The following is a 25536-nucleotide window of genomic DNA, read 5'->3' on the forward strand; positions in this document are numbered from 1 at the left end:
GGTGATATAAAGAAATATAAAGATCAGTCTCTGCTCTCAAGTAGTTTCATAATCCAATGGGAGAGTGAGCATGCATAAAACTATGCACAAATAAGAGATTGGCAGAGTAAATAATAGAGAGGAGGCACTAGCATTCAGAAAGCCACAAAAGGCTTCTTGTTTCTGCAAAAAGGTAGGAATTCAGGTGGAATTTAAAAGAAGTCAGGGAAGCTAGAAGGAAGAGATGAGAAAGTTAAAGAGAAAGATTTAGGAGACCTTCATTCTATTGTCCAATGTGTTAATTATTCTCAACTTTGTGTCAACTCTAAATTTGATAAATATTGTCTTTTTTATTAAAAATACTATCATAAATATGTAAAATATAACAAAATCTAAGACAAAGTCCTGTGAAACTCTACTATAAACATCCCTTGAGGTGAGTCTAGATAATTCAAAAACCAAAGTTAGTCCTCTAAAATAGGTAAGTATAGTGAGATGAGTGCTGGATTCGGACTCAGAGATCCTTCTTTCAGAACTTGACTCTGCCACATAGTCCCTATGTGAAGTTGGGTAAACTCTGTAAACTTTATCAGCCTCTATTTTCTTATTTGTAAAATAAGAAGACTAGACTAGATGATCTCTAGGAACATTTCTGTTTTACATCTATACACGCAGCTCATGAAGTTTACTACTGAGGAGTTGTCTATATATGAAAAATAATGGCTATTTGTTACATTTAAATAATGAAGAAAGAATGTCCTTAAGTTAGTTTTTGTTCATGAATGAATTTTAGAAAATAATATGTAAAATTTTATTATTCCACCCCTGGATGTAATATACATTTACATATTAATTGAATCACTGACAAAAATACATAATTAATGTGGGTCCTTTAAAAAAAAATCAACATTTATATTCTTCTCATAGATACTTGGAGAGCATTATTCCTATGAAAAATGAAATTGTTTTGCCTTTCTAACCTAATTTATCATGGGAAGCTGAAAAGACTACTACTAGCAGGGATCAGAAGTCCCTTTTATATCATAAGAGAGATATGCATTCAAGAGCATGTTCAGAAGGGGCTAGAATAAGCTCTCTTCACAGTTTAACTCCAACAGGGTCTCACAGCAGCCCTGGGGATAGCACTCAACAATGTTCAGTGTCAAACGATGACAGACAGGGGTAAATGGAAGGGCTTCAGAGATTCCTTACTTTCTCTTGTTTTTGCTGCAACTGGCATACTTCCAGGCCTTGCCTGCTAACACCACATAAAGCAGCAGCTGGTGAGTAACATTAGCAAATAAGGCCTCAGGGCTACCCATGTTCCAGCTCTCCATTCACCAACTGCTATTCAGTGAAACAGCTGGATCAGAAGAGATACAGCCAAGAAGTAGTTAGAGTTTTATGTGTACAACTGTTTTGATATAGATTGTCTGCTAACGGCAGAGATAATGATAGCTTTCAAGGCTCATATGTTGGATTGGGAGGGATGCTGATATTTGAAAGAAGGAAGCACAAAATCACTAAAGATCTTGAAAAACATGCAGTTAAAAAAACCCTGAAATTTAGCTCTTCACTCACTCTGGTCCTTTCCATGTGCAAAATCAGTTTATTCAGCAAACTATAGTTATAGAAGTTAATGCAACTATTTTTCCAATGGATTTTTCCCCCATAAATTAAGGTAAGCATTGCTTACATGCCAGAAGTTCTTGTCTTTTTTGAAAAAATAAACCCAGTCTTGCAGCTTTTGTATTTTCCATGAAAGGGGAGTTTCCCATAACCATTGAAATATTGAAAATAGTATGAAAACTGGAAGAAAACACTTAATAAGATGGGTATGAAAAGTGTACCTCTATTTTCCCAATGTTTATCTTCTCTCGGTGTGGAGCTTCTCTTAACAGAAGCACTACTTGAGATTGGAGAGAAGACATGTTGGAAAATCTAGGAAATGCTTATTTATTAAGTCATAAGAAATGTCATTTGTATCTAAACTAGGTTCTTTGTCACTCAGTTTTATCAATTTGTTTCATCAGAACTTGCAATTTTCTCTCAATATGGAAGATTTCACAACACTAAATCATCATCATCATCATCATCACTATTTTCTGTACTCCGACAGTATTGATGTATTAGGTTCAAATCATGAATCATGTTATTGACTGAGGAATTCTGGGAAAGTTATGTAACTTCTGGTCACCTTGGACAGCTCCCTAGAATTTTTCCACCAAATCATATAAAAGGGACTCCCCCATAATAAACTCTCTCATACAAAAGAAACCATAGATAATACTTCTTATCCTCAGATATTCCTACAAAATTCTATATTATTCAGCATGCCTCTTTATTCCACAGGTTAACAAAGCTAGTGATGTACTTTTCCAAAAAAAAAAAAAAAAAAAAAAAGTAGAAGCACTTCAGTATTAAAATAGAAGAGGAAAGGGACCTGAAGAGGTAAAGGGAAATTTTGACCTATTTTAGGAGAGAGGCAAGCCCACTATGCCCACTATGACACAGAGGAGAAAGGAAAGAAGGACCACTGAACATTTGAAGTTAAGTAAGATATCTTTTCCAATAAAGAGAGAGCTAGAGACACTGAGGCAGAAGAGGAAATGACCATGTTGCTCTACAGATGCTGGATGAGCCATCATCTCATAAGGGCTACAAGAAGAGACAAGTTAAGTAGCAGTAGCTAGTGACCCCCTTCTAAGAGATATTAACGTGGCTATTTGTTGACATGGTAATAATAACAGGCTAAATCCCCTGCTTTCCTGGTGATCATATTCAGGATGTCAATTAGTTGATAAAGATTTATTTGTGATAGGTGAAATGTAAAATAACTGAGGAAATAAAGGTTTGAGCTTTAGAGTTCACTGATTTATTAAACAATGCATGCTTATTACATAACAAATCAAGACCAGATCTCTTCAGCTTGGCACTGGACCCTGAATAGAAAAAAAAAAAAAAAAGAATAAAGATTTTTTACACATTAAAAGAAAATAATTAATTATATATAAATTAGATACAAGATTAAATAATCTGATTTCTAATTGGAGGAAAGATTAGGATGGAGGATGAGTTAATTTTAAGAACTGGGAGGTGGAAAGCAAGTAGGTGGACTTTTTCAGGTATGAAACAGTTATCACTCAATTTCTATAATTAAGAGGCATGTAGAATTTATAGAAAAATTAGTCTCAAAATGGAATCAGTTTTACAAAATGGAATTAGTTTAGTTCACAATTTCTATAATTCTGTTAATTCTTCCCTTTTGAGTTATAGGTAAGGGAGCCATCCCTTTATGTCTCATTATTATATTAGCTATTCATTATTATATTCATTATATATATTCATTAGCTATTCTCACTTATTATTATATTAGCTATATCTACAAAATTTTTACTATTCCCATGTTTGCTATCAACATTATATAACAAGAAAAAAAATCAAGGAAGAATCCCCTTGTATAGCTTAGTGCACTAATTGACATATAATCTAAGAACAATAATAATGACAGCAAATCTCGTTAGATTCTATAAGTTAACTAAGTCAGGCTACAAATCATTCAGCTTAGAGTGCTCACAATGGATTAGTTTTGAAAGGGGAGATTTAAATGTTGCCAAGATACCTGAGAAAATTCAGTATAAACACCATCAAACAAACAAACAACAACAAAAAAGAAACACAATAAAGACCATCAAGTTTTCTTGTGTGCTAGTAACCTGCTGCTAATGTCCATTTAATCATCTCATTTTGTCTGAAGTTCAAGATGTCCCATGCAGTCATTCAGTAGGTCTCTTTCTCAGGGAAGCTCTGGAGAAAACTGTCTAAATCACTTAAAGAAAATCCATAATTCACCTGAAACTTCAAAGTATTTCAGTTTTACTTGCTATTTCTTTACCTGAACCATGTCCTTAACATAAGACTCTTAAAAAAAAATAATTTTGATCTGATTTATAAAATAAGCCCTTCTGCCTTTTAGAACCATTACATAATTTAAAATGGGAAAATAATTTCACTTTTTTCAAAATTGCCAATGCAATTTTCTATATAAAAATCCTTAAATCAATTCCGAGAAGATATTACTAAACATAAAGGCTGAATTGCTGCAAGTTGCTTTTGGAAGTAATGTGCATAAACATATAGTTCTTAGGAAAATAAATTAGTCTAACCCTGCTGCTTTCTCAAATTTTACTACTTCATTTAATTAGAAAATTTTACATTACATCTTTATCTTATTACTTTATCTTAATTTTTCCCTGAAGGAGTATATCATTCCTATATATTATTTGACCACAAATAACTCAAACCAGTATTATTCTATTAAGTAATAGATAATAGTATCATATTTTAAAATATCCTACTGCATCCATATCCAATTATAGAAATTTGCTATGAAAGGAAAAGGAGGGACACAATTACAACAATGTCAAGACATTTTCACAAAGCACAGACTGACCTGGCATATACCATAATAGAGGGGCAAACTTGCTTATTTTTATTTTATTCCAGTCATTCAAGTAGTAAAACTCCACGTTATTCATGGGGTAACAAAAGATATACTCAAGATTAACCAGTTAGGGAAATGTTCTGTTTAGAAAGGAAATAGCACAATACCTTTGGCCATGTCAAGGTCATCCTGTCAACTTTTTTCCAGCAACAGACATCCACTTATAATTTTTCTCAGACTGTAGTACATGACATTTTCTGTCATTTACTTCATGACAATTCAGACAAATATCATTATCAAATCTCAAAATAATATTAATTTACAGTCTCAAGGGTGTTTTTTTATAGTCTCAAATAGTAAAATTTCACTAATCACATCATAGGTCTTGAATATTATTAGTTTTCTCATGTTTTGCTAACACATGTCATTCATCCTTTACTTATATTTATCCTTATACTTATTTCCACATTCTAAAGTTTCAAACATACAGCAAATAATATATAGTTGATTCATATTAATGTACTGAACTTACATCTAAGGATCTGTGTAACTCTTTCCCCAAACAGTAAATTGTTATCATCATCATCACTACCACATATTTTAAAATAAAATGTACTCTATTAAATATCTGTTTCCAAATATTTCCACCACTTTGTTTTAACAGCTCAATTCATTATCTAGCAGTATCCAGATAAAAAAGTTATTTGTCTAACAGCATTTCTACACAGTATCATGTATTGAAGAAATAAAACAAAGCTTGTTATTAATAAGATGATGTCAATTTAACCTAATGCAGTTCCAAATCATCTTACATAAAAAATTATTACTTTTATCACTTTGCATTTTTTACTTATCACATCCTAAAAACTAGTATAAAATTCCCAAATATGAAACAATTATATCCAATTATAAGAAATGATAATAATAATTAACATCTATATAGTGTTTACTCTATGCTAGATAATGTTAAGCACTTTACAATCACTATATCATGTTGATCCTCACAACATCCCTGGAAAGTGAATACTACTATTATCTTCTTTACAGATCAGGAAACTGAGACAAAAAAAAAGCTGAATTTTTCCAGCTTTTTTTTTTTTTTTTTTTTACATTTGATGCCACAATTAATATAACAAATTTCATCATATCATAATTTCGTTATAAGACAAAACTCAACCACATCAAATCTAGACTTAGAATCACAAAATCAAAATCTTAATTTTCATGTATACTTTGAAAATGAGCTAATATTAATTCTGGGCTCTACATTTTAAAGGTTTGGAGTAGCACATAAACTTTTAATTTATTTTCTTTTGAAAATCACCCAAAAGAACCAAAGCAGTTCCTTCTACATTCATTATCTAGGCCCACTCTCTCTTTCCTTGAGGCTTTTCCATTTTAATCTGGGGCAAAAAATAGAGACAGATTCTAAGTGGCATTAGAAGCATGAGTTTACAAGTGGTGGATCTTATATGCCCTTTCTTCTGCTTTGGAACTCACAAGATTCCAAAGGTTGAGGAATATACCCCCAGACTGTTTTTTCAGGATAGAGTTTCTAATTATATCTCAAACCATTTAAATAACTAACCTTTATTTCACAAAATTTATCATTTGTAGTTTAGCATACAATTTTATACAACCCCAGTTTATTACAATATTAGTATCTTTTTTGAATTCATAATTTTTCTTTGGTGACCTTACTTCTAGTTTACCAAAACAATTAATTCTGATAAAACTTTGAAAGTTCTAGTTCAGTCTTTCCAAGACTTTCCTAATTCCTGGTTATTTGCCACCACCACCCTTCCCATAATTGTGAGTATCTATCCAGAGTATAGACCCAGGTGACAGTGAGATGAGATTGCGATAGGCAATATCTCTTCATAGATTACTCTTTAGTTTAAATCATGCTTTCTATTTCTTAATTAAGTTTTATACTTTTTAAAATAGTTCCCTGTTTTTTTTTTATTAAAGTTTTTTTATTTACAAAGCATATGTATGGGTAATTTTTCCAACATTGACCCTTGCATAACCTTTTGTTCTAAATTTTCCCCCTTTTCCCCCACCCCTCCCATAGCTGGCAGGTAGTCCAATACATGTAAAATATGTCGAAATATTTGTTAGATCCAATATATGTATACATATTTGTACAGTTAGCTTGTTACACAAGAAAAATCAGATCAAGAAGGAAGAAAACGAAAAACTGAGAAAGAAAACAAAATGCAAGCAAATAACAACAGAATGAGAAGGCTATTCTGTGTTCCACACTTTGTTCCCATCGTTATCTCTCTGGGTGTAGATTGTTCTTTTCATCACTGCATAAGTGGAACTGGTTTGAATCATCTCATTGTTGAAGAGAGCCACATATATCAGAATTGATAATCTTATAGTCTTGTTGTTGCCGTGTATCTTCTGGTTCTGCTCATATCACTTAGCATCAGTTCATGTAAGTCTCTCAAGCTTGTCTGAAATCATCCTGCTGATCATTTCTTATAGAAAAATAGTATTCCGTAGCATTCATATAACATAATTTATTCAGCCATTCTCCAATTGATGGGCATCCACTCAGTTTCCAATTCCTTACCACTACAAAGAGGGCTGCCACAAACATTTTTGCACATGTGAGTCCTTTTCTCTTCTTTAGGATCTCTTTGGGATATAATCCCAGTAGAAACACTGCTGGATCAAAGGGTATGTATGCACAGTTTGATAACTTTTTGAGAACAGTTCCAAATTGTTCTCCAGAATGGTTGGATCAGTTTACAGTTCCACCAACAATGTATTAGTGTCCCAGTTTTCCCACATCCCATCCAACATTTGTCATTATCTTTTCCTGTTGTCTTAGCTAATCTGACAAGTGTGTAGTCATATCTCAGAGTTGTCTTAATTTGCATTTCTCTGATCAATAGTGATTTGGAGCACCTTTTCATGTGGCTACAAAGTGTTTCATTTTCTTCATCTGAAAATTGTCTTTTCATATCCTTTGACCATTTATCAATTGGAGAATGGCTTGAACTATTATAAATTTGAGTCAGTTCTCTATATATTTTAGAAATGAGGCCTTTATCAGATCCTTTGTAAAGGATCTGTAAAATGTAAAAATGTTTTCCCAGTTTATTGCTTCCCTTCTAATCTTGTCTGCATTAGTTTTGTTTGTACAAAAACTTTTTAACTTAATATAATCAAAATTATCTATTTTTGATTAATAATGATCTCTAGTTCTTTGGTCACAAATTCCTTCCTCCTCTGAGGAGGTAAATCTGAGAGGTAAACTATCTTATATCCTTCTAATTTGTTTATACTATCATTCTTTATGTCTAGATCATGAACCCATTTCAACTTTATCTTGGTATATCGTGTTAGATGTAGGTCTATGCCTACTTTCTACTATACTAGTTTCCAATTTTCCCAGCAGTTTTTGTCAAATAGTGAATTCTTATCCCAAAAGATGGGGTCTTTAGGTTTGTCAAATACTAGATTGTTATAGTCATTGGCTATTTTGTTCTGTGAACCTACCTATTCTACTGATCAACTAATCTATTTCTTAGCCAGTACCAAATGGTTTTGATGACCACTGCTAAAATCTAGTTTTAGATCTGGTACAGCTAGGCTACCTTCATTTGCTTTGCTTTTCATTAATTCCATTGAAATTCTTGACCTTTTGTTCTTCCTGATGAATTTTGTTGTTATTTTTTTCTAGGTTAGTATAATAGTTTCTCGGGAGTTTAATTGGTAAAGCACTAAATAAATAAATTAGTTTAGGGAGTATTGTCATCTTTTTATATTCGCTAATGTAATTTTTATAATAATTATTGTTATCTCTGATTTTCCCATGGCAGATATATTCCCAAATATTTTATATTATCAAGTTATTTTAAATGGAATTTCTCTTTGTATCTCTTGCTGTTGGATTTTGTTAGTGATGTATAAAAATGCCTATGATTTATGTGGATTTATTTTGTATCCTGCAACTTTGCTAAAATTGTGGATTATTTCTAATAGCTTTTTAGTTGATTCTCTAGGGTTCTCTAAGTATACCATCATATTATTTGAAAAAAATGATCATTTGGTTTCCTCATTACTTACTCTAATTTCTTTAATCTTTTTTTCTTCTCTTATTGCCAAGGCTGGCATTTCTAATACAATATTGAATAGCAATGGTGATAGCGGGCAACTTTCTTTCACTCCTGATCTTATTGGCAATGGTTCTAGTTTATCCCCATTACATATGATGTTTGTTGATGTTTTTAAATAGATGCTACCAACTATTTTAAGGAAAAGTCCATTTATTCCCATACTCTGTGGTGTTTTTATAATAGAAATAGACATTGGATTTTATCAAGTGTTTTTTCTGCATCTATTGAGATAATCATATAGTTTTTGTTAATTTTGTTATTGATATAGTCAATTATGCTAATAGTTTTCCTAATATTGAACTAGCCTTGCATTCCTACTTGGTCATGGTGTATTATCCTGGGGATGATTCTTTGCTCATATTTTATTTAAGATTTTTGCATTAATATTCATTAAGGAGATTGGTCTATAATACTCTTTCTCTGTTTTTGTCCTAGCTGGTTTAGGTATCAATCCCGTGTCTGTGTCATAAAAGGAGTTTGGTAGGAGTCCTTCATTCCCTATTTTTTCAAATAGTTTATATAGTATTGGAGTTAATTATTCTTTAAATGTTTGGTAGAATTCACATGTAAATCCATCTGGTCCTGGGGATATTTTCTTAGGGAGTTGATTAATAGCTTGTTCTATTTCTTTTTTCTAAAACGGGATTGTTTAAGTAATTTATTTCCTCTTCAGTTGATCTGGGCAGTCTATATTTTTGTAGTTATTCCTCCATTTCACTTAGGTTGTCAAATTTATTGGCATAAAGTTAGGCAAAGTAACTCCTTATAAATGCTCTAGTTTCCTCTTCATTGGTGGATAGTTCTCCTTTTTCATTTTTGAGACTAACAATTTGATTTTCCTCTCTCCTTTTTTCTAATCAAATTAACTAAAGGTTTATCTATTTTGTTGGGTTTTTTTTTTTCATAAAACCAACTCAGTTTTATTTATTAATTCAATAGTTTTTTTTTGTTTCAGTTTTATTGATCTCTCCTATTATTTTTAGAATTTCAAGTTTGGCATCTGATTGGGAGTTTTTATTTTCTTCTTTTTTGAACTTTTTTAGTTGCAAGTCGAATTCATTGATCTTCTCTTTCTCTGTTATGCAAGTAAGCATCTAAAGATATAAAATTTCCCCTTATTACCACTTTGGCTTCATCCCACAAGTTTTATTATGTTGTGTCATTATTATCATTCTCTTGGATGAAATTATTGATTGTGTCTATGATTTGCTGTTTCACCCATTCATTCTTGAGGATGAGATTATTTAGTTTCCTATTTCTTTTTAGTCTATTTCTTCCTGGCCCTTTATTGAATATAATTTTTATTGCATTGTGATATGAAAAAAATAAATTTACTATTTCTGCCTTTCTACATTTGACTTTGAGATCTTTATGTCCTAATATATGGTCATTTTTTGCATAAGTTTCATGAACTCCCAAGAAGAGGCTCACTCCGTTCTTTCTCCATTCAATTTTCTCCAAATATCTATCATATTTAGTTTTTCTAGTATTCTATTTACCTATTTAACTTCTTTCTTATTTATCTTGTGGTTTGATTTATTTAGTTCTGAGAGAGAAAGGTTGAGATCTCCCAATATTATAGTTTTGCTGTCTATTTCTTCTTGCAACTCTCTTAACTTCTCCTTTAGGAATTTAGATGCTATACCACTTGGTGCATATATGTTTAATATTGATATTGCTTCATTATCTATGGTACCCTTTAGCAAGATATAGTTTACTTCCTTATCTCTTTTAATTAGATCAATTTTTGCTTTTTGCTTGATCTGAGATCAAGAGGGCTACCCCTGCCTTTTTTTTTTTTTTACTTCACCTGAAGCCTAATAGATTCTGCTCCAGCCTTTTACCTTTACTCTGTGTGTATCATTCTGCTTTAAATGTGTTTCTTGTAAACAACATATTATAGGATTCTGGCTTTTATTCTAGTCTCCTATCCGCTTATGTTTTGTGGGAGAGTTCATCCTCTTCACGTTTACAGTTAAAACTACTAATTCTGTATTTTCTGATGCTTATTAATCCCAAATTATACTCTCCTTTTCCCCTCTCCCTCCTCACCAATATTTTACTTACAAGTACTTGCCTCAAGCAGTTCTCCCTGTTTAGAGACTCTCCCCCTTTCTTATACCTTTCTTCTACTATTTCTCTTTCCCCTTCTTTTTAGCCTACCCCTTCCCTTTTTCCCTTTCCCCTCCCACTTTTCCATAAGATGAGAGATGTTTCTTGGTGAAAATTCTTAAATAGATTTTACACTTTTTAAATGGTTCCCTGCTTTTAAAAAAAAAGTTTCAGATAAATTTGAAAAGCAAACTGCATACCTATGTCTTTTTCTTTATTCTGGGACTACTTTAAAACTAGCTGGCTTCCTTTATTACACTAAAACAATAGATCTATTTTTAAGAGGAAAATTGTCTCTCTTAAAAAGGGAATATTCTCTTTCCCAACAAGGTAGCTAGCCCCTTGCCATGTGAGGATAAACTTTACCTTAGCTTAAAATAATTTAAAATCAAGAGAATAGTCCTATTTTAGGGGCAGTTTTCCATAAAGCTAAGACACCATTCTGGGGAGTTGAAGTTGAAACTTGATCTATTTTTGCCAAAAACTGTGACAGATAAAATATGAAATAACTGAGGAAACAATAGTTCAAGCTTCTAAGCATTTCCATTTATTAAGCAGTGCATGTCAATTGCACAACAAATTGTAATCACACCTCCACAGCTTAGCATTAGACTGAATACAAGAGACAGATTTTAGACATTAAAAGAAAACAATTAGCAGGATATAAAACCAGGATACAAGCTGATTTCTAATTGGGAATAAGATTAGGAATTTTTTTAAGTTAGGAGGAAGATGAATTATTTGTGAGAGTTTGGAGGATAGAAAGGCAAGGAAGTGAACTTTGTTGGATGTGAAACAAGATGTTACTCAACTGTCATGATTAGAAAGCAGGTGGAGTTTATAGAAAAAAAAATGAAATTCAGGTTTCAAAATAGAGTCAGTTTTATAAGATGGGGTCTTGATTCACATAATTCCTATATTTATGGGATAGGAACTTGATATATTCCTATCAAGTGGGATATATTCCATATCAAGTACTTACAATGTGATTATGTGCTAAATAGAACTTCCCAAGATTTGTCAAATCAATTGACCTTTACCTATATTAGATGATTCATTTGGATACAATTGATACTGCCAGAAAACAGTAATAAATATTATGAAGGCTTAGGTCAGAAACTAAAGACCTTTAGAAGATAAGTAATATTTTTATTACTGATATTACTGATCAAAAGCAAGGACTTCATCATAAAAGGGTAGATTCTGGAAGTGATCAGCTTGGTTTGGAAGTTGGTTTTCTGAATCATAGCTTAAAGTAGAAAAATTATGAGCTTCTGGTCAGGAACAAAGTAGCTGGTAAGAATCGATTTGCTAAGATTCTTAAAAATCTATCAAAAAGCAGGCTAAATTGAAAAGGAAGAAAAACAATAAAATTGCCAACATACTTCTCCCTAAGTTAGATAACACAGAGAGCAGCTGTAGTTACAGTGTACAAAGAATAATTCAGTAGAAATGGCCAGCATCATAAAGGAGAACAAAATCAAGAAAAAAGGAGCTAGCCATAAAATCCATAGCCAAGGGTTTCTCTACATAAATATAAAAAATATGTGTCATAAGCAGGTGATTCAAATGGTTTTCACAAAGAAAAGCAATTCTGACAGTGGGAAAAGGTGAATTGTCTAAAAAGACCAATGTGAATTCATTCAAAGTTCATTGACCATTTTTACTTTTTAAAAGTCATATACAGAATTTAAAAGCAAATGTGGATAATGAATGATAGATGCAAAAGCATGGAATAGTTATACAATTATAAAGTTGTATGCATTAAAACCTAAATTCTTATAATCTGTGATCTTTGTGATCATGGTAAATGGAAGCACAGGACTATAGCTGAGAAAATATTATGCTAATTTTCAAAAAAGGATAAGAAACATAAATCTACTAACATAGACTAACAAAGTTAACTTTGATTCATAGGAAAAAAAAAACACAGAAAGCATTAATTATGGAAAGTTTAGGGACTATATCAAAAAAGAAACAATGATCACCAAAAAATGAGTCTCATTTACCAAGAACAGTTAATGCCAATCTAAGTTATATCCTCTCTGTAAACAAACTGACTGGACTAATCGATCTAAAAATGCTATAGATAATAGTTCACCTATACTTAGAAAAACACTTGACAATTTCTTGTTTGATTCCTGCAGACAAGCTGGAGAGATGTAAATTAGATTGTTATATGATGAGTTAGAAACTTAATTGGTTGAATGATTAGCCCCCCCCCAAAAAAAAAAATCACTATTGTTTCAACTAAGAATGAGATCTCTGAGGGAGAGACTTCGTGATCCATGCTTAATTCTTTCACATTTTTATCCATGTTTTTGATGAAGACATAGATGGCATGCTTTTTGAAAAATGACTTCATACTTAGAAAATGAAAGCTATTTGGATAGAAATGATTCATTAAAAAGTTCTGTGGATTCCACTAAACTGCAAAATATTAACAGTGTGATATATGGTGACTAAAAACATTAATGCAATTTTAGGCTACATTAAATACATAGTATCAAGATCGGGAAGCTGCAATGTAAACTGTGTTTGTTAGATCAAATCTGGAGGTTTTGTTGTTATTTCATTATGGAAATGACATTTTAAAAAGAATGTTGATTAGCTTGTGAATTTCTGGAGAATGTCTTCAAATTCACACAGGAAAGTCAATTGAAGAGGCTGGAGATGATTGACTCCGAGAAGACTAAAAAAGGACATAACAACTGTCTTTAAACTTCTATCAATAGGCATGTAATGCTAGGGATACTACTCCAAAGAGTAAAGCAATCTCTACTTACAAAATGCTCAAATTCTAATGGGCTGCCATGTTGACAAGTTCTTATGTGGTTTTTTTTTTGTATCATCTCTATAGCTTTATTGCTATTAGAGATTTCCTGATATGGAAATATGTATTTATACCTGTTCTTGCACATGATTATATATAGTTATACTATAAATAACTTTAAACCTGGGATTTCATCAATGATATTACTCTTGGTATGGAAACTTCCTCTACCAATGCAGATCAATAATTCTTCTATTATTTGCAAACTTAGAATGTTTCCTGGTTAAATTATTTAAATGAGTATCCCAGCACTGGGTACCTTAGAGAATTAGGAAACTCTTTAAATCTAAGGCTAGGTTTAGAAGCAGAAGGGAGTTTCTTGCCTAGAGTAATGAAGTCACAAGTCTAAATATTACTTATATAAATACAAACACATATCAGGATGACAGTATGGTGAATAGAGAACTGTCCCCAAAGCCCTGAAGACCAGGGTTCAAGGCCTGCTTTATATACTGGCTATATGACCCTAGTCATTAGTCAACAAACATTTACTAAGCTCCAACTGTATGCCAAGTGTTGTACTAAAGCAGAAGGATACAAAGGAAAGCAAAAACAATCCCTGCCCACAAAGGGAGACAGTCCAGGTAAAGATGAAGTAGAATGTTCTGTTCAAGAAGTAATAAATAATCAGTATATTAGAACATAGAGCTCATGAAGAGAAAGAAAATATAAGAATAGTAAAGTCAAGAAAAGGCCAATTTATGAAGACTTCAAATGCCACAGCAAACTTTAAATTTGTGCCTAAAAATAACAAGGAGTCACTGAAATTTATTGGGTAAGGGGGTGACATGATCAGAATTAAACTTTTTTTTAAAATCCCTTATGCCACTGAATAGGGGGTGCATTGGAATGGAAGAGAAATGAAGGAGATGGGGTAGGTAGAAGGCTATTGAAATAGTCAAGGTATATTTATACAAGGGATTTTGTGAAAGTATGAAAAGCAAAATTAAGTGGTAGAATGAATATATTGAATGAATAGAGAATGAAATTGAGCTTGAGATCTTAGTAACTATGAGAATGCTCATGATAAGGAATGCAAGATCATCTAAATTTTCAGTGACCTAAGCAATATTCCTAAACTCTTTAAGGTACAAAGAAACTATTGATCTGCTTTGATAGGGGAAGCTAGAGACTCCTGTCCTAGGAGTTTCCTGTACCAATGAAAATACAGGTCTGATCCATATGTACACAGTGTATTTGTTTGAATGTTTGGTACTCTTCCAATTCATAGGCATACAAACACACACATATAGATATTTTGAATGTGCATGTATATACATATAAAATGGAACCATTTTCTTTAAAGCAAAGATAACTGGTGTATGAAACAAAAAGTTATTTGTAAGAAGAAAATACTTTACAGAAGAAGACGTATATGTGTTACAATTTGAAACAAAGAAAAGAGATACTTGGATTATGGGAGAAAGTTAATTCATATTTAGAAAGCAGTTTCTATAGAGCCTAGAAAGGGGAGGGGAAAAACGATTGAAAAGGAAAACAAAAGAGAAGAGTGGAGAGGAATACATAGTAAAGAATAGACAGACTCAATTTCACCTTGTTTAAGCTAGGTAAGAGGCTAATATGGTAAATTAGATGAGAGAAGTTTAATGGAATCAATCAGGTTGACAGAAACTTATGTATGGCAAAGAGTTTATTTAACTGTAAAACTGACAGCAGTAGACAGCTATTTCAGGCCCTAATTTTCTACATATATAGGTTAAAAATGGACCTAAGCAGTTCAGTGAAATAACCTAAATATTATGAATTAAAAGGTTATAGTCAAAATGCATGCTCTCATATATAATTAATTATTGTCTACCATGTTTTCATAATATAGCAGCATTTGTAGACAGTGACTCTCAAATTCAAACTCATCATATAGAATTTCATAACTGCATTGATTTCATTTTTCAATTGACAAAGGTCACTTTAACCTTTGTTAAAACTCTTTGTATCTATCTTTCACTTTCTCCCTTTTTCTTCCCTATCCTTTTATCCTCCCTTTCCCCATACATCCTTTTAAAACCATACCAACAAGAGAAACCAAATTGCCTCTATCAGCACCTCAAAATATTCTCTCTTACAGGGAGTTTGAGAATACTAGAGAAAGAGTAAGTGAAATCCTCTGTCCCCCTCCTATACTGTACATCTGACCTCTGGATAAGTTAAGAGCTTCATCCTCCAATGCTTTTCATTCTAATCCTTGCAGAGTCTGAATTCATTGCTTGAATTAAAAGAGTGAGTCTCATTAATGCTAAAAAGCAGTGACCCAAATAGTACAATAGACTAATATAGTGACCTTGTGACTTTAAAGCTTCACTTTCAAATCTGACTATTCAATCCAATCACTTCAGTAGGCAATTAATTGATTAGTCAACCTGAGGCTACAAGTCTTATGAATCTAGATATTATTATATTACATAAGCCAGTTCTGTATAGAATTCAACCAAATGCTATACTATATTCAGTATTCTAAACCCTATCTGAAATGAGAGGAATGATAGTTTAATGAATTGATGTGTCTGCTGTAATACCTAATAATTGTTTAACTTTGTCAAGTGCTCTTGTAAGCATCAATATTTTGAAACATGCACCATCCAAAACTATTAGTGATATGTGCTTACATTTCATTAACATGGAAAGAATATAAAATTTAATTAATCATATTATGAGTAGCAGAATGTAACTATTCACTTATGAAAAGCCTTTTTTGGTTGTTACTTAAAATATTTTTTGCTGATTTCAAGTCTCAGGATTATTTTACACTGGGGGAATAATGTATAGATCAGGAGGACATTTTGCTTTCTCAAAAAAGCAAAACAATTTTTGCTAGAAACATGTTTGTGGAAAATTATTCCTTTCCAATTTTCCTTTTGTAGATGCAAGATATACAGAGTACAGAAGGAGCTCAATATAGTTCCCACCCTCAGATGGCAGCCATGAGACCAAGGGTTCAGCCTGCAGATATTAGGCAGCCAGGAATGATGCAGCATGGTCAGCTGACTACCATTAACCAATCACAGCTCAGTGCACAGCTTGGTTTGAATATGGCGGGAAACAATGTTCCCCATAACTCACCATCTCCACCTGGAAGCAAGTCGGCAACTCCTTCGCCATCCAGTTCAGTCCATGAAGATGAAGGGGATGATACCACTAAGGTATGGTGAGACTATTTCATAGGAGCTACTGAATAAGATAGTTGTTTGCAAAGTTTTCCTTTGGTGTCTTCCTGCCTAAATTGTAATAGGAAAAAGTTGTGAGTTAAGTGGAAGCCACACCAAGTGGCATGAAAGAGCACATACGGAAATGACTAAGCAGTTTGCTTCTCTGGAGCTAATTTGCAGTTGCCAGTTAATCCTTTTTTTTTTTTTTTTTTTTTTTTTTTTTTTTTTTTTTTTTTTTTTTTTTTTTTTTTTTTTAAAGAAATTTTAACACTAAAAGAAATTCCATACACACAGTCTTTTAAGATTTGCAGAAGGGATAATAGTTACCTTTCTAGGAAACTTTTTTTACCCAGAAATGTAATATGTTGTTGTTGTTTTTTTAATTAAGCATAAGAATGCTTGCCATATAAATATTGAATTTTGTAGCAGGAATCACCAATTATCAAATTCAAAAGCGATTTCAGTGATAATCTGATCCAATCCCTACTTGAATAAGAAATCTCACCCAAAATATACTTAACAAGGGGCCATCCAGAATCTATCTCAGGAGGCAATTAATTTTATCTTTAGATAACTTTTCTTGTTCAGAAGCTTTTCCTGACAAAGCCAAAAAAATGTTTTCTGCAACTTCTACTTATTGCTTCCATTTCTGTTCACTAGGGGCAAGCAGAATGAGTTTAATCCCTCTTCTACATGACAACACTTTAAAAACTTGAACATAACAATCACACCCTGCCACCAAGTTTTCACTTCTTAGGACTAAACATTGTCAGTTTCTTCTGACAATTCTCATGGAGCATGATCTTGTGGCCCTTTAGTATCCTATTTCTCTCTTTTGTAAATCCCAGATTCTCAAGGTCCTTCCTGACAGAATTCCCATAACTTGACATCATATTCAAGCTATAGTATCCTCCCTGTGAATACTAAAATCACATTTAACTTTTTGGATTGCTATACTGACTCATCTATTGGTTCATCTTTAATTTATAGTCCACTAAAAGCCCCAAATCTTTTTCACTCTTATGCTTTTGAAGTTGATGGTTTTTTGACATGTAAGACTATAAATTTCATCTTGTTATTTTGAGCCCAATATTCTAACCCTTTTTGTGATTGTGTTTTGTTTGTTTGTTTCGGGGAGAGGGGGACAAAATAGCCACAGGAAAATGGCTTTTAACTTTGTCATTCAATGAGTTCACTCTCCCATCATAGTATCTTGGGAAGCTTTGATAAGCAAACCATTTTTACATTTAGTCATTGACTAAATTAAATCAAAGGACATTAAAATTCTTACCAACTAATATTGGACCAGTCTTTATTCAGCCATTCAATCAATCTAGATACATCTGTCTTCTAACCCATAGCTCTCTCTCTATCAAAACCCATATGAAAAACTTTGTTAGGTGCTTGGCAAAATTTTTGTTTCATTCTGTCAAGATCTTCACAGTCTCCCTCCAAACTATCTTTGCATACTGATTTCAGATTATTTCTCCTCACACCTAATCTATTTACTCCCCTGTTTTCTGGCTTTTTGACTCTGTACAGGTCAACTTCTGTAAGGAATGTTCTCCCATTTCACCTCACTTTTGCCTCTTGAAATCCCACCTTCAACTCCTCTACCCCTTCCTAGATCCTCCCACTCCCTTCTCCCAGTGATTAATGCTTTTTCTGGTACTCTGTGATCCTTTTGGATATATTTGTGTATATGTTGTTTACATACTTGCATACTGATTGTTTCCTTCAGTAAAATGCAAATTCCATTAAGTACAAGGACTATTTCCTTCTTATCTTTGTTTCTCCCATTCCTATCTTGGATTTGTAAATACTTGTTTAATTGATAGGAATATAAATGAGTTCTATAATTCCTTCAATCTACTTCTCTTGTAACCCTGTCTATAAAGGAAATAAGGTTGTCTGAAATGACCTGTTCTTGGTTCATTCATGCTAGTGCCTTCTGATCACAGCTTCTTTTTCCCAAATATTTACAACTTTTATTGGTTATTTCCTAATATTCTAGAATTTTCCAGAAATTGAAGTCAAATCACAATGTTATAATTTTAAAATTCTACTTTCTTCTTTTTTTTGAAAATAAGAATAACATTTTCACTTTCAACCAGACTTCTTCCAGAAAAATTGAAGACAATAAAATAGCATAGTCAACATTATGGGTTTCTGTTTATTTCATACTTCAAAGAATACCCCATAAAATCTGCCCCAGCCAATTTAATTTCTCAATACCTTCACCAATATTCTGTTACCAAAATCAATCACAAAGTTTCCACATCTTATAAAATCATTCTACTTGACATTGTGTTTTCATAAAACCATTTAATGGCACTTAGTCATAGCAGATCTATATGGTTGTGGATATTTCTAGCTTTTCTAGGGGTGTGCACTTAAATACTCTTGGATTGACTGGCCTTTTGATACCCTTAGGGCACATTTCTTTGATGGTCATCTCTCCAATTGTTTTCTATTGAGAAAGACATAAAAATGAGATTAATATAAAGTATAAGAAATTTTAGACTGTATGACTTTAGAATATAACTTTAAGTATACAATCAAATATAAGGAAGAAAACTTGGTCTTTTCATAATTTCTGATTTCTTCCTTTTTTGTCACTAAGATAGAAAATAGATTAAAATGAAGGAGCATAGTTCATCATGGATAATCCACAAACCAGATAATCTGATGTTTGGGGATATTGGCAATCCAAAGTCTTAAATTATAGATTCAAAATTTTAAATAAAATTATTAATCAGTGTGAGGAATTCTAACATCTCTCCAACAAATGTGCAATTGAGCCACAATGAAACCAAAAAGCAATTTTTCCCCCAATAATGTCAAAGAACTAATTTCTCATGGATAAAGTACATTCTCTTACAAAATAACTTCATTGAAAATTATTGCCTTTATCTTTGCAAACATAGCCATGATTTGTTTTGCTTATCTCTGCATAGTTTGTATAAGGAAGGATTCTATTGGGAACCCAACAATGGAAGGAAAGGAGACAAGAATTAAGCTGGAAGCAAACAAAAAAGTAAAAATAAAATATTCACAAAGGAAAAAACAAGTATCATATTACCATCTTAAAGACCAATTTATGCATTTCTATTAGGTTTTTAACCTTCAACTTTACTTTTGCTGAAATTGTCCATATTTAAATACCTTGAAATCAAAAAAACATTATTCTTTTACTAGTTTATTTGTTCTTTCCCCTCTGCTAGAATAAGAATTCATTTGCATATTCTTTTTTTCCACTGACATTACCTTTTGTCCAATCAAGACTGCATAGTTTTTTGTGTCTTGTTTCTAAGTTAAATTTATGTTCCCATCCCACTTATAGATTACATTTTTCACTTCCTTTCCCTGCTTAAAATTCACCAGCCAAAAAACGTGGACATTCTGCTGGTCAGGCCAGAATTCTTCCTTTAATAGGTAACTGGTATTGATATATGTTACTGAGTTGTAGCCACTTTAGTTCAGGATGTAATTTAAACCACTAGTTAAAACTTGGCCATGAAGTGCGTTAAAAGAGAGACCCCAGTGCTGTAAGCCTTACTTTTCCCCATGATACCTTTTTACTTCTTCTTGAGAAGTTATACATTTTCAGTAAATGATTTCTTTTGAAGGGACCACCAACCTCTATTGATATGAGTAGATAATTATGTACAAAAAGTCTGTCTTTAAGAAGAAAAGAAATAGTTGTGGTAAAATGGGCATAGTTTTAAGTAAAATAAATATCACTTTCCAAAATAGTATTTAGTCCACCTTTTAGATTGTTACAAGAGTTGCCTTAGTAGTCTTAAGTCATATACTGGATATATTTCCATCCATTATTACAGAAAAGCATTTGGAGTGAACAAAAATAAGGCTGTAGACTAGATGCTTATTTTTTAAAATCACATAATTCGGTGCTCATAATGCAACTGATGCTTTAGAAAACTGAAAAGTTGCTAGCATTAGAAGCCTGTTCATTTGGCAACGCCTTTCCTTTTATCAATTGCCAGAGTTAAGGATCTTTAAAATCTTTGCATTTAGATTCTTTTGTGGAAACTTGCCATTATACAAAGGAACTTGTATTGATGTACAGAGGACAGGAAACTCAAAATTTTCTAAATTATGTGTATATAGCAAAGCCTCATGGAATAGTGAATAGAGAGTCTCAGAAGCAGGAAGACCATTTTCCAAGCTCTGTCTGTGACAGATTAGATGTTAGTTATTTAACCTCTCAGTGCCTCGGCCAGCTCTCTCGATACAGTACTGAACAGCTGCCAGTCTAGACTAGTTGAGGCAAATTCCTCACCAGGAATTCTTCACATAGAAATGAAATCACAGATATAAAATAAAAAACAAACAACTGGAGATATATCTTACTTTTCAATCAGCTATCCACATTTCTGCTCCTCTGAATTTAAAGTTGTTTATAATCTTTGATTCATGCCAAAGAGGTAGGGTCTTGTGAAGAATCTATAGGGTAGTCAGTAGAATACTGGACTTGTAATTAGGAAAACCTGGCTTCCAATCCTGTTTCTTACACTTAATAGATCTGCAACTTAGGCAAATCACTTTATGTTTCTAAAGCCCAATACTCACCTCTAAAATGAAGAGTTGGAGGTTCATGACTTCAGAGATTCTTGTCAGACCCTAATCTCTGATCCTGTGAACCTATATTTAAAAATTTTTAAAGCTCTGTAAATTTTAAATCATTTTCCCCATTAATATCTCCCTTATTTCATAGACATTTTTATTTTCATTTCCAAGTGTTTCATCTCTCAGTAGTTCCAAATCCATGCTCCCCATCTTCAATATCTTATTTTCTTCCCCTTTCCCTAGTAATTCACATCCAACCCATGCTTTTTTAATAAAAATGGTTAATAAGCAAACCAAAAAATACATTATTTGAACCTTCATTTTTTTCAGGCTATCCTCCTATATCTCTTTTCCTTTTTACAGCTGAACTTCTAGGAAAAGCTGTTTACACTCATTTTCTATGCTTCTTCTCTACTCATTCATTTTTCAATTCTTTGCAGTCTGGCTTCTGACTCCATCACTTAACTGAGTTACCAGTGATATAACCTAATTGCTCAATTCCCAAAACTTTATTCAATCTTCATCTTTATTAACTAATCTCTAGGTTTTGACATAATTGCCTGCCTCTTCTCCTAGATGTTTTCTCTTCCTTGGATTTGCATGACAACCATGGTCTCTAGTGATCTTCCTAGTCAGATCAGACAGAAGTGTCTGATTCCTTCTGATTGGTTTTCTTTGGTGGATCATCATATATATCCTGCCCTGTGGGCATGATCCTTAAATGTAGTGGATAGATTTGAACTTGGAATTACAAAACACAAAACACAAAAATCACAAAATCACAAAACATGCAAAACACATCTTTACTAACTGATCCTGAGGAGGTCACTTAAACCCCCTGTGCTTGAGTTTCCTCATTTGTAAAATGAGAGATTTGGAACTGATTGTCCCTTAGATCACTTTCAGCTCTAAATTTATGATTGTATGATAACATGAACTTAGAAAATAAATTCATATTTTCACATTTCTAATTTTTTATGTAAGGCACAAATTGTACCAATTCTTCATGATCCTTATACATTGAAGTATAGTAATGAAGAAGTAGGCACTTGAAGAAATATCCTCCTTTAAAAAGGGGCAAATATTTTAATCAGCTAATTAATCATCAAGCATTTATTAAGATCCTACTATGTGCTAGGAACTTTTTCTATGTCTTGGGGTTTCAAAAACAAGAAAATAGTCAACAACCATGAACATTTCCATGTTCAAAGAAGTCCTGAAAATGAGGATTGTACTTGAAATTTTGAATACAGAACATATGGCTGCTTGTTTTTTTATTATCTTAAGTTTATATGGTTTTATCAATTTTTGCCATGCTTATTTGTTTCCTTTTCTGTTGTTCTCTGTTTTTAAAAAGTTTTAGTGGAGTTCTTTTCTTTTCTTTCTTTGTCTTTTGTATCCACCACATCCTCCCACTTCTATTATAAAGCCCTACCTTGTAACAAAAGTAGAGTCCAGCAAAAACAAAATTATATTGTAAGGTTATAACTGGAAATGTTAGTATTCTTTTGTAACTACAGTATTTCACCTCTCTTACCAGGAGATGAAAAATATATTTCATCAACAGTCTTCTTTTTTTTCTCTTTTTCTTTCTTTCTTTGTTCTCTATTTTTAAAAATTTTATTCATTTTAATCTGAACTTAAGAAATAAAGCATTTTTTCCATAACATAGTAGAATAAAGAAAAAAAAGACGATTGTATATCTTCAAATCTATCAATTTGCTATTCCTTTTAAATATGTGTTATTTCTTTTTGTTTTATTGTATTCTTATTGTAGCATTTCTTTTCCCCTTTTTTTCTCCGCCCACTCTACCCTAGAGATAGCTACCATTAGACACAAATGTGTGTGTCTGTGTGTGAAAACCAATTTTTTTTCGAATTTTTTTTCCTCTGGGTATAGATACTGTCACCTTTTATATGTCTTTTGTAGTTAATTTGGATATTTTTAATAGTCAGAAGGCCTTAGTCACTTGTTTTTATTATATACAGTAAAAACCCTGTATACTCTTGCTTCTGCTCATTTCAGTCTTCATTATTTCCTGCAAATCTATCCATGTTTTTCTAAGATTAAGCTCATCATTTCTTATAGCACCTATAGCACCATAGTATTCCATCACAATCATACCACAACTTAATCAGCCATTCTCCAATTGATAGTCTTCCCTGCAATTTCCCATTATTTGTCACTACAAAGAGAGTTCTTATAAATATTTTTAGAATATATAGGGGTTCTTTTCCTTTTTTTCCTTATCATCTATTATTATGGCCTGGTCAAAAGGTATAGGCATTTTAATGTTGACATAATTCCAGATTGTTCTAGAAAATGATTAGATTGGCTCAGAGTTAGTTCCCCAACAGTAAATTGTGTCCTAGTTCTTCCTCCCTTCCAACATTTGTCACTTTCTCCAATCATTTTAACCAATTTGATAGGTATAAGATGATATCTCAATGTTCTATAAATTTGCATTTCTTTAATCAATAATTAATTAGAGCATTTTATGCTCTATGACTATAAGTAGTTTTGATTTCATAAAAATACTGCCTGTTCAAGTCCTTTAACCATTTATTAATGTGGGATTAACTCTTGTTCCTATAAAGTTGACAATGTTCTTTATGTATTTGAGATTTGAGACCTTTATCTAAGAATCTTTCTATAAATTTCCCTCTCCCCCCAATTTTCTGCTTGCCTTCTAATCTTTCCTACCTTTGTTTTATTTGTACAAAATTTTTAATTTGATGTAATCAAAATTAACCATTTTATACCTCAGACTGCTATCCCATCTCTTGTTTCATTCAAAAATTGTTCACATTTATGTCTAATAGCTAATTTATTATATGTTCTTCAAATTTTCTTGTAATATGTTTCTTCATATCTGGGTCATAGATCAATTTTGATCTTACCTTGAAGAATTGTATAAGATTGTTGGTCTATGTCCAATTTCTACCTGACTGTTTTCCAATTTTCCTACCAATTTTTATCAAAAATGAATTCTTATCTTCAAAACTTGTCTTAAATTTGTCAAATACAAGATTATTATATTTATTTGCTGTTCCTCTGATCTATCTAACCTTAGCCAGATGCCCTATGCCACACATTATTGCATGAATGCAGGGAATTTAAAAACAAAAAGTGAAATTATCTCAGCCTTCTACATAGAGTGACAGTAACATGTATAGTTATTTCCCAAATTAGTGAAAACTCAAGGAATGAAACCCCCTATGCTCATTCTTCTGGCTTTTTAGCAAAGTGGTCCCTGATAACATTACTCGTATACAAAAAACACCTGGATCCAATAAAATTTTTTAAGTAAATTTTTGTTTACATAAACAAATGAAGGGTTGAACAAGGAAATCAGGTACATTTAATATAAATAACTAATCAAAGACTTAGAGCTGGAAGGGACTTTTCATATCTTCTGGTTCAGCCTCTGTTTTTACACTTAAGGAAACTGAGGCCTTAGGAGGCTAAGTGACTTCACAGATTGTAAGCATTAAAGATGGGACTTGAACTCAGATCCTCTGACTTCATATCCAGTATTCTCTTTCTACTGCATTCCACTCAGCTCCTGTTTTTTCATGGAAAGTTGTTTTATTGCTTACTTCAATTGAACAGTACATTCTCGGACTGGTTAAGATCTCTTGAACTTAATGATGAATTCTACTTAATAAATTCAAGATGTTTATCCATCATTTACTTTAGTAACTTTGAAGTAGATACAAAACCGTGTCATTGACTCTGTGTGTATTTTTCTATAATTCATATTTTTGCATAATACAGTAGCTACTCAGTGATTACAGTCATAAACACGACTATGAGTGAGAACAAACAAGCTTGCTGAATTCACCATAAGTTCGATCTGATTTCCCATGCATCTGTGAATTTCTTCTCAAACATAATAAATAAAATTTAGCTCCCAAATTCCAAATATTCTCAAATATTTTCAGTTTATGGGTGACATAAGGAAACAAAGGGACAATTTAAATACTCAGTCCAAAGCATTTATTAGCTAAACCTTTACCAACAGAAACACCACAGCCACCAAAGTGCTGTTCTAGGTCTTGTTTATGCAGTGGAGACTTTGCAATATTTACTTTATATGATAAGACTTATAAGTAGAGTTTGATGTTGTTTGTTCAGCCTATTATGCAGATGGCGCTTGATTAAAATCTATTTTAAACTACAGCGATTACTGCAAGATAGTGCGCATAAAACCGCTCTCCTAGCTCCATTAAAGGCTTGAGTATGGCTGCCGTTTATTTTAAATATGCTTATAGACATTT

The 25536-nt window shown here is 32.3% G+C and overlaps 1 protein-coding gene across 1 annotated transcript in view; it reads left to right on the forward strand.

The window, feature by feature from the left end:
- Positions 1-25536, forward strand: part of TOX (thymocyte selection associated high mobility group box) — a 357348-nt gene that overhangs the window by 278921 nt on the left and 52891 nt on the right. The window contains exon 4 of the mRNA XM_003759752.4: positions 16381-16659. Within this exon, the coding sequence (XP_003759800.1) occupies positions 16381-16659 (279 nt within the window). The remainder of the gene's footprint in view (positions 1-16380; positions 16660-25536) is intronic.

The sequence above is a fragment of the Sarcophilus harrisii genome, chromosome 1, assembly GCF_902635505.1.
Source record: "Sarcophilus harrisii chromosome 1, mSarHar1.11, whole genome shotgun sequence".
NCBI classification, from domain to species: Eukaryota; Metazoa; Chordata; class Mammalia; order Dasyuromorphia; family Dasyuridae; genus Sarcophilus; species Sarcophilus harrisii.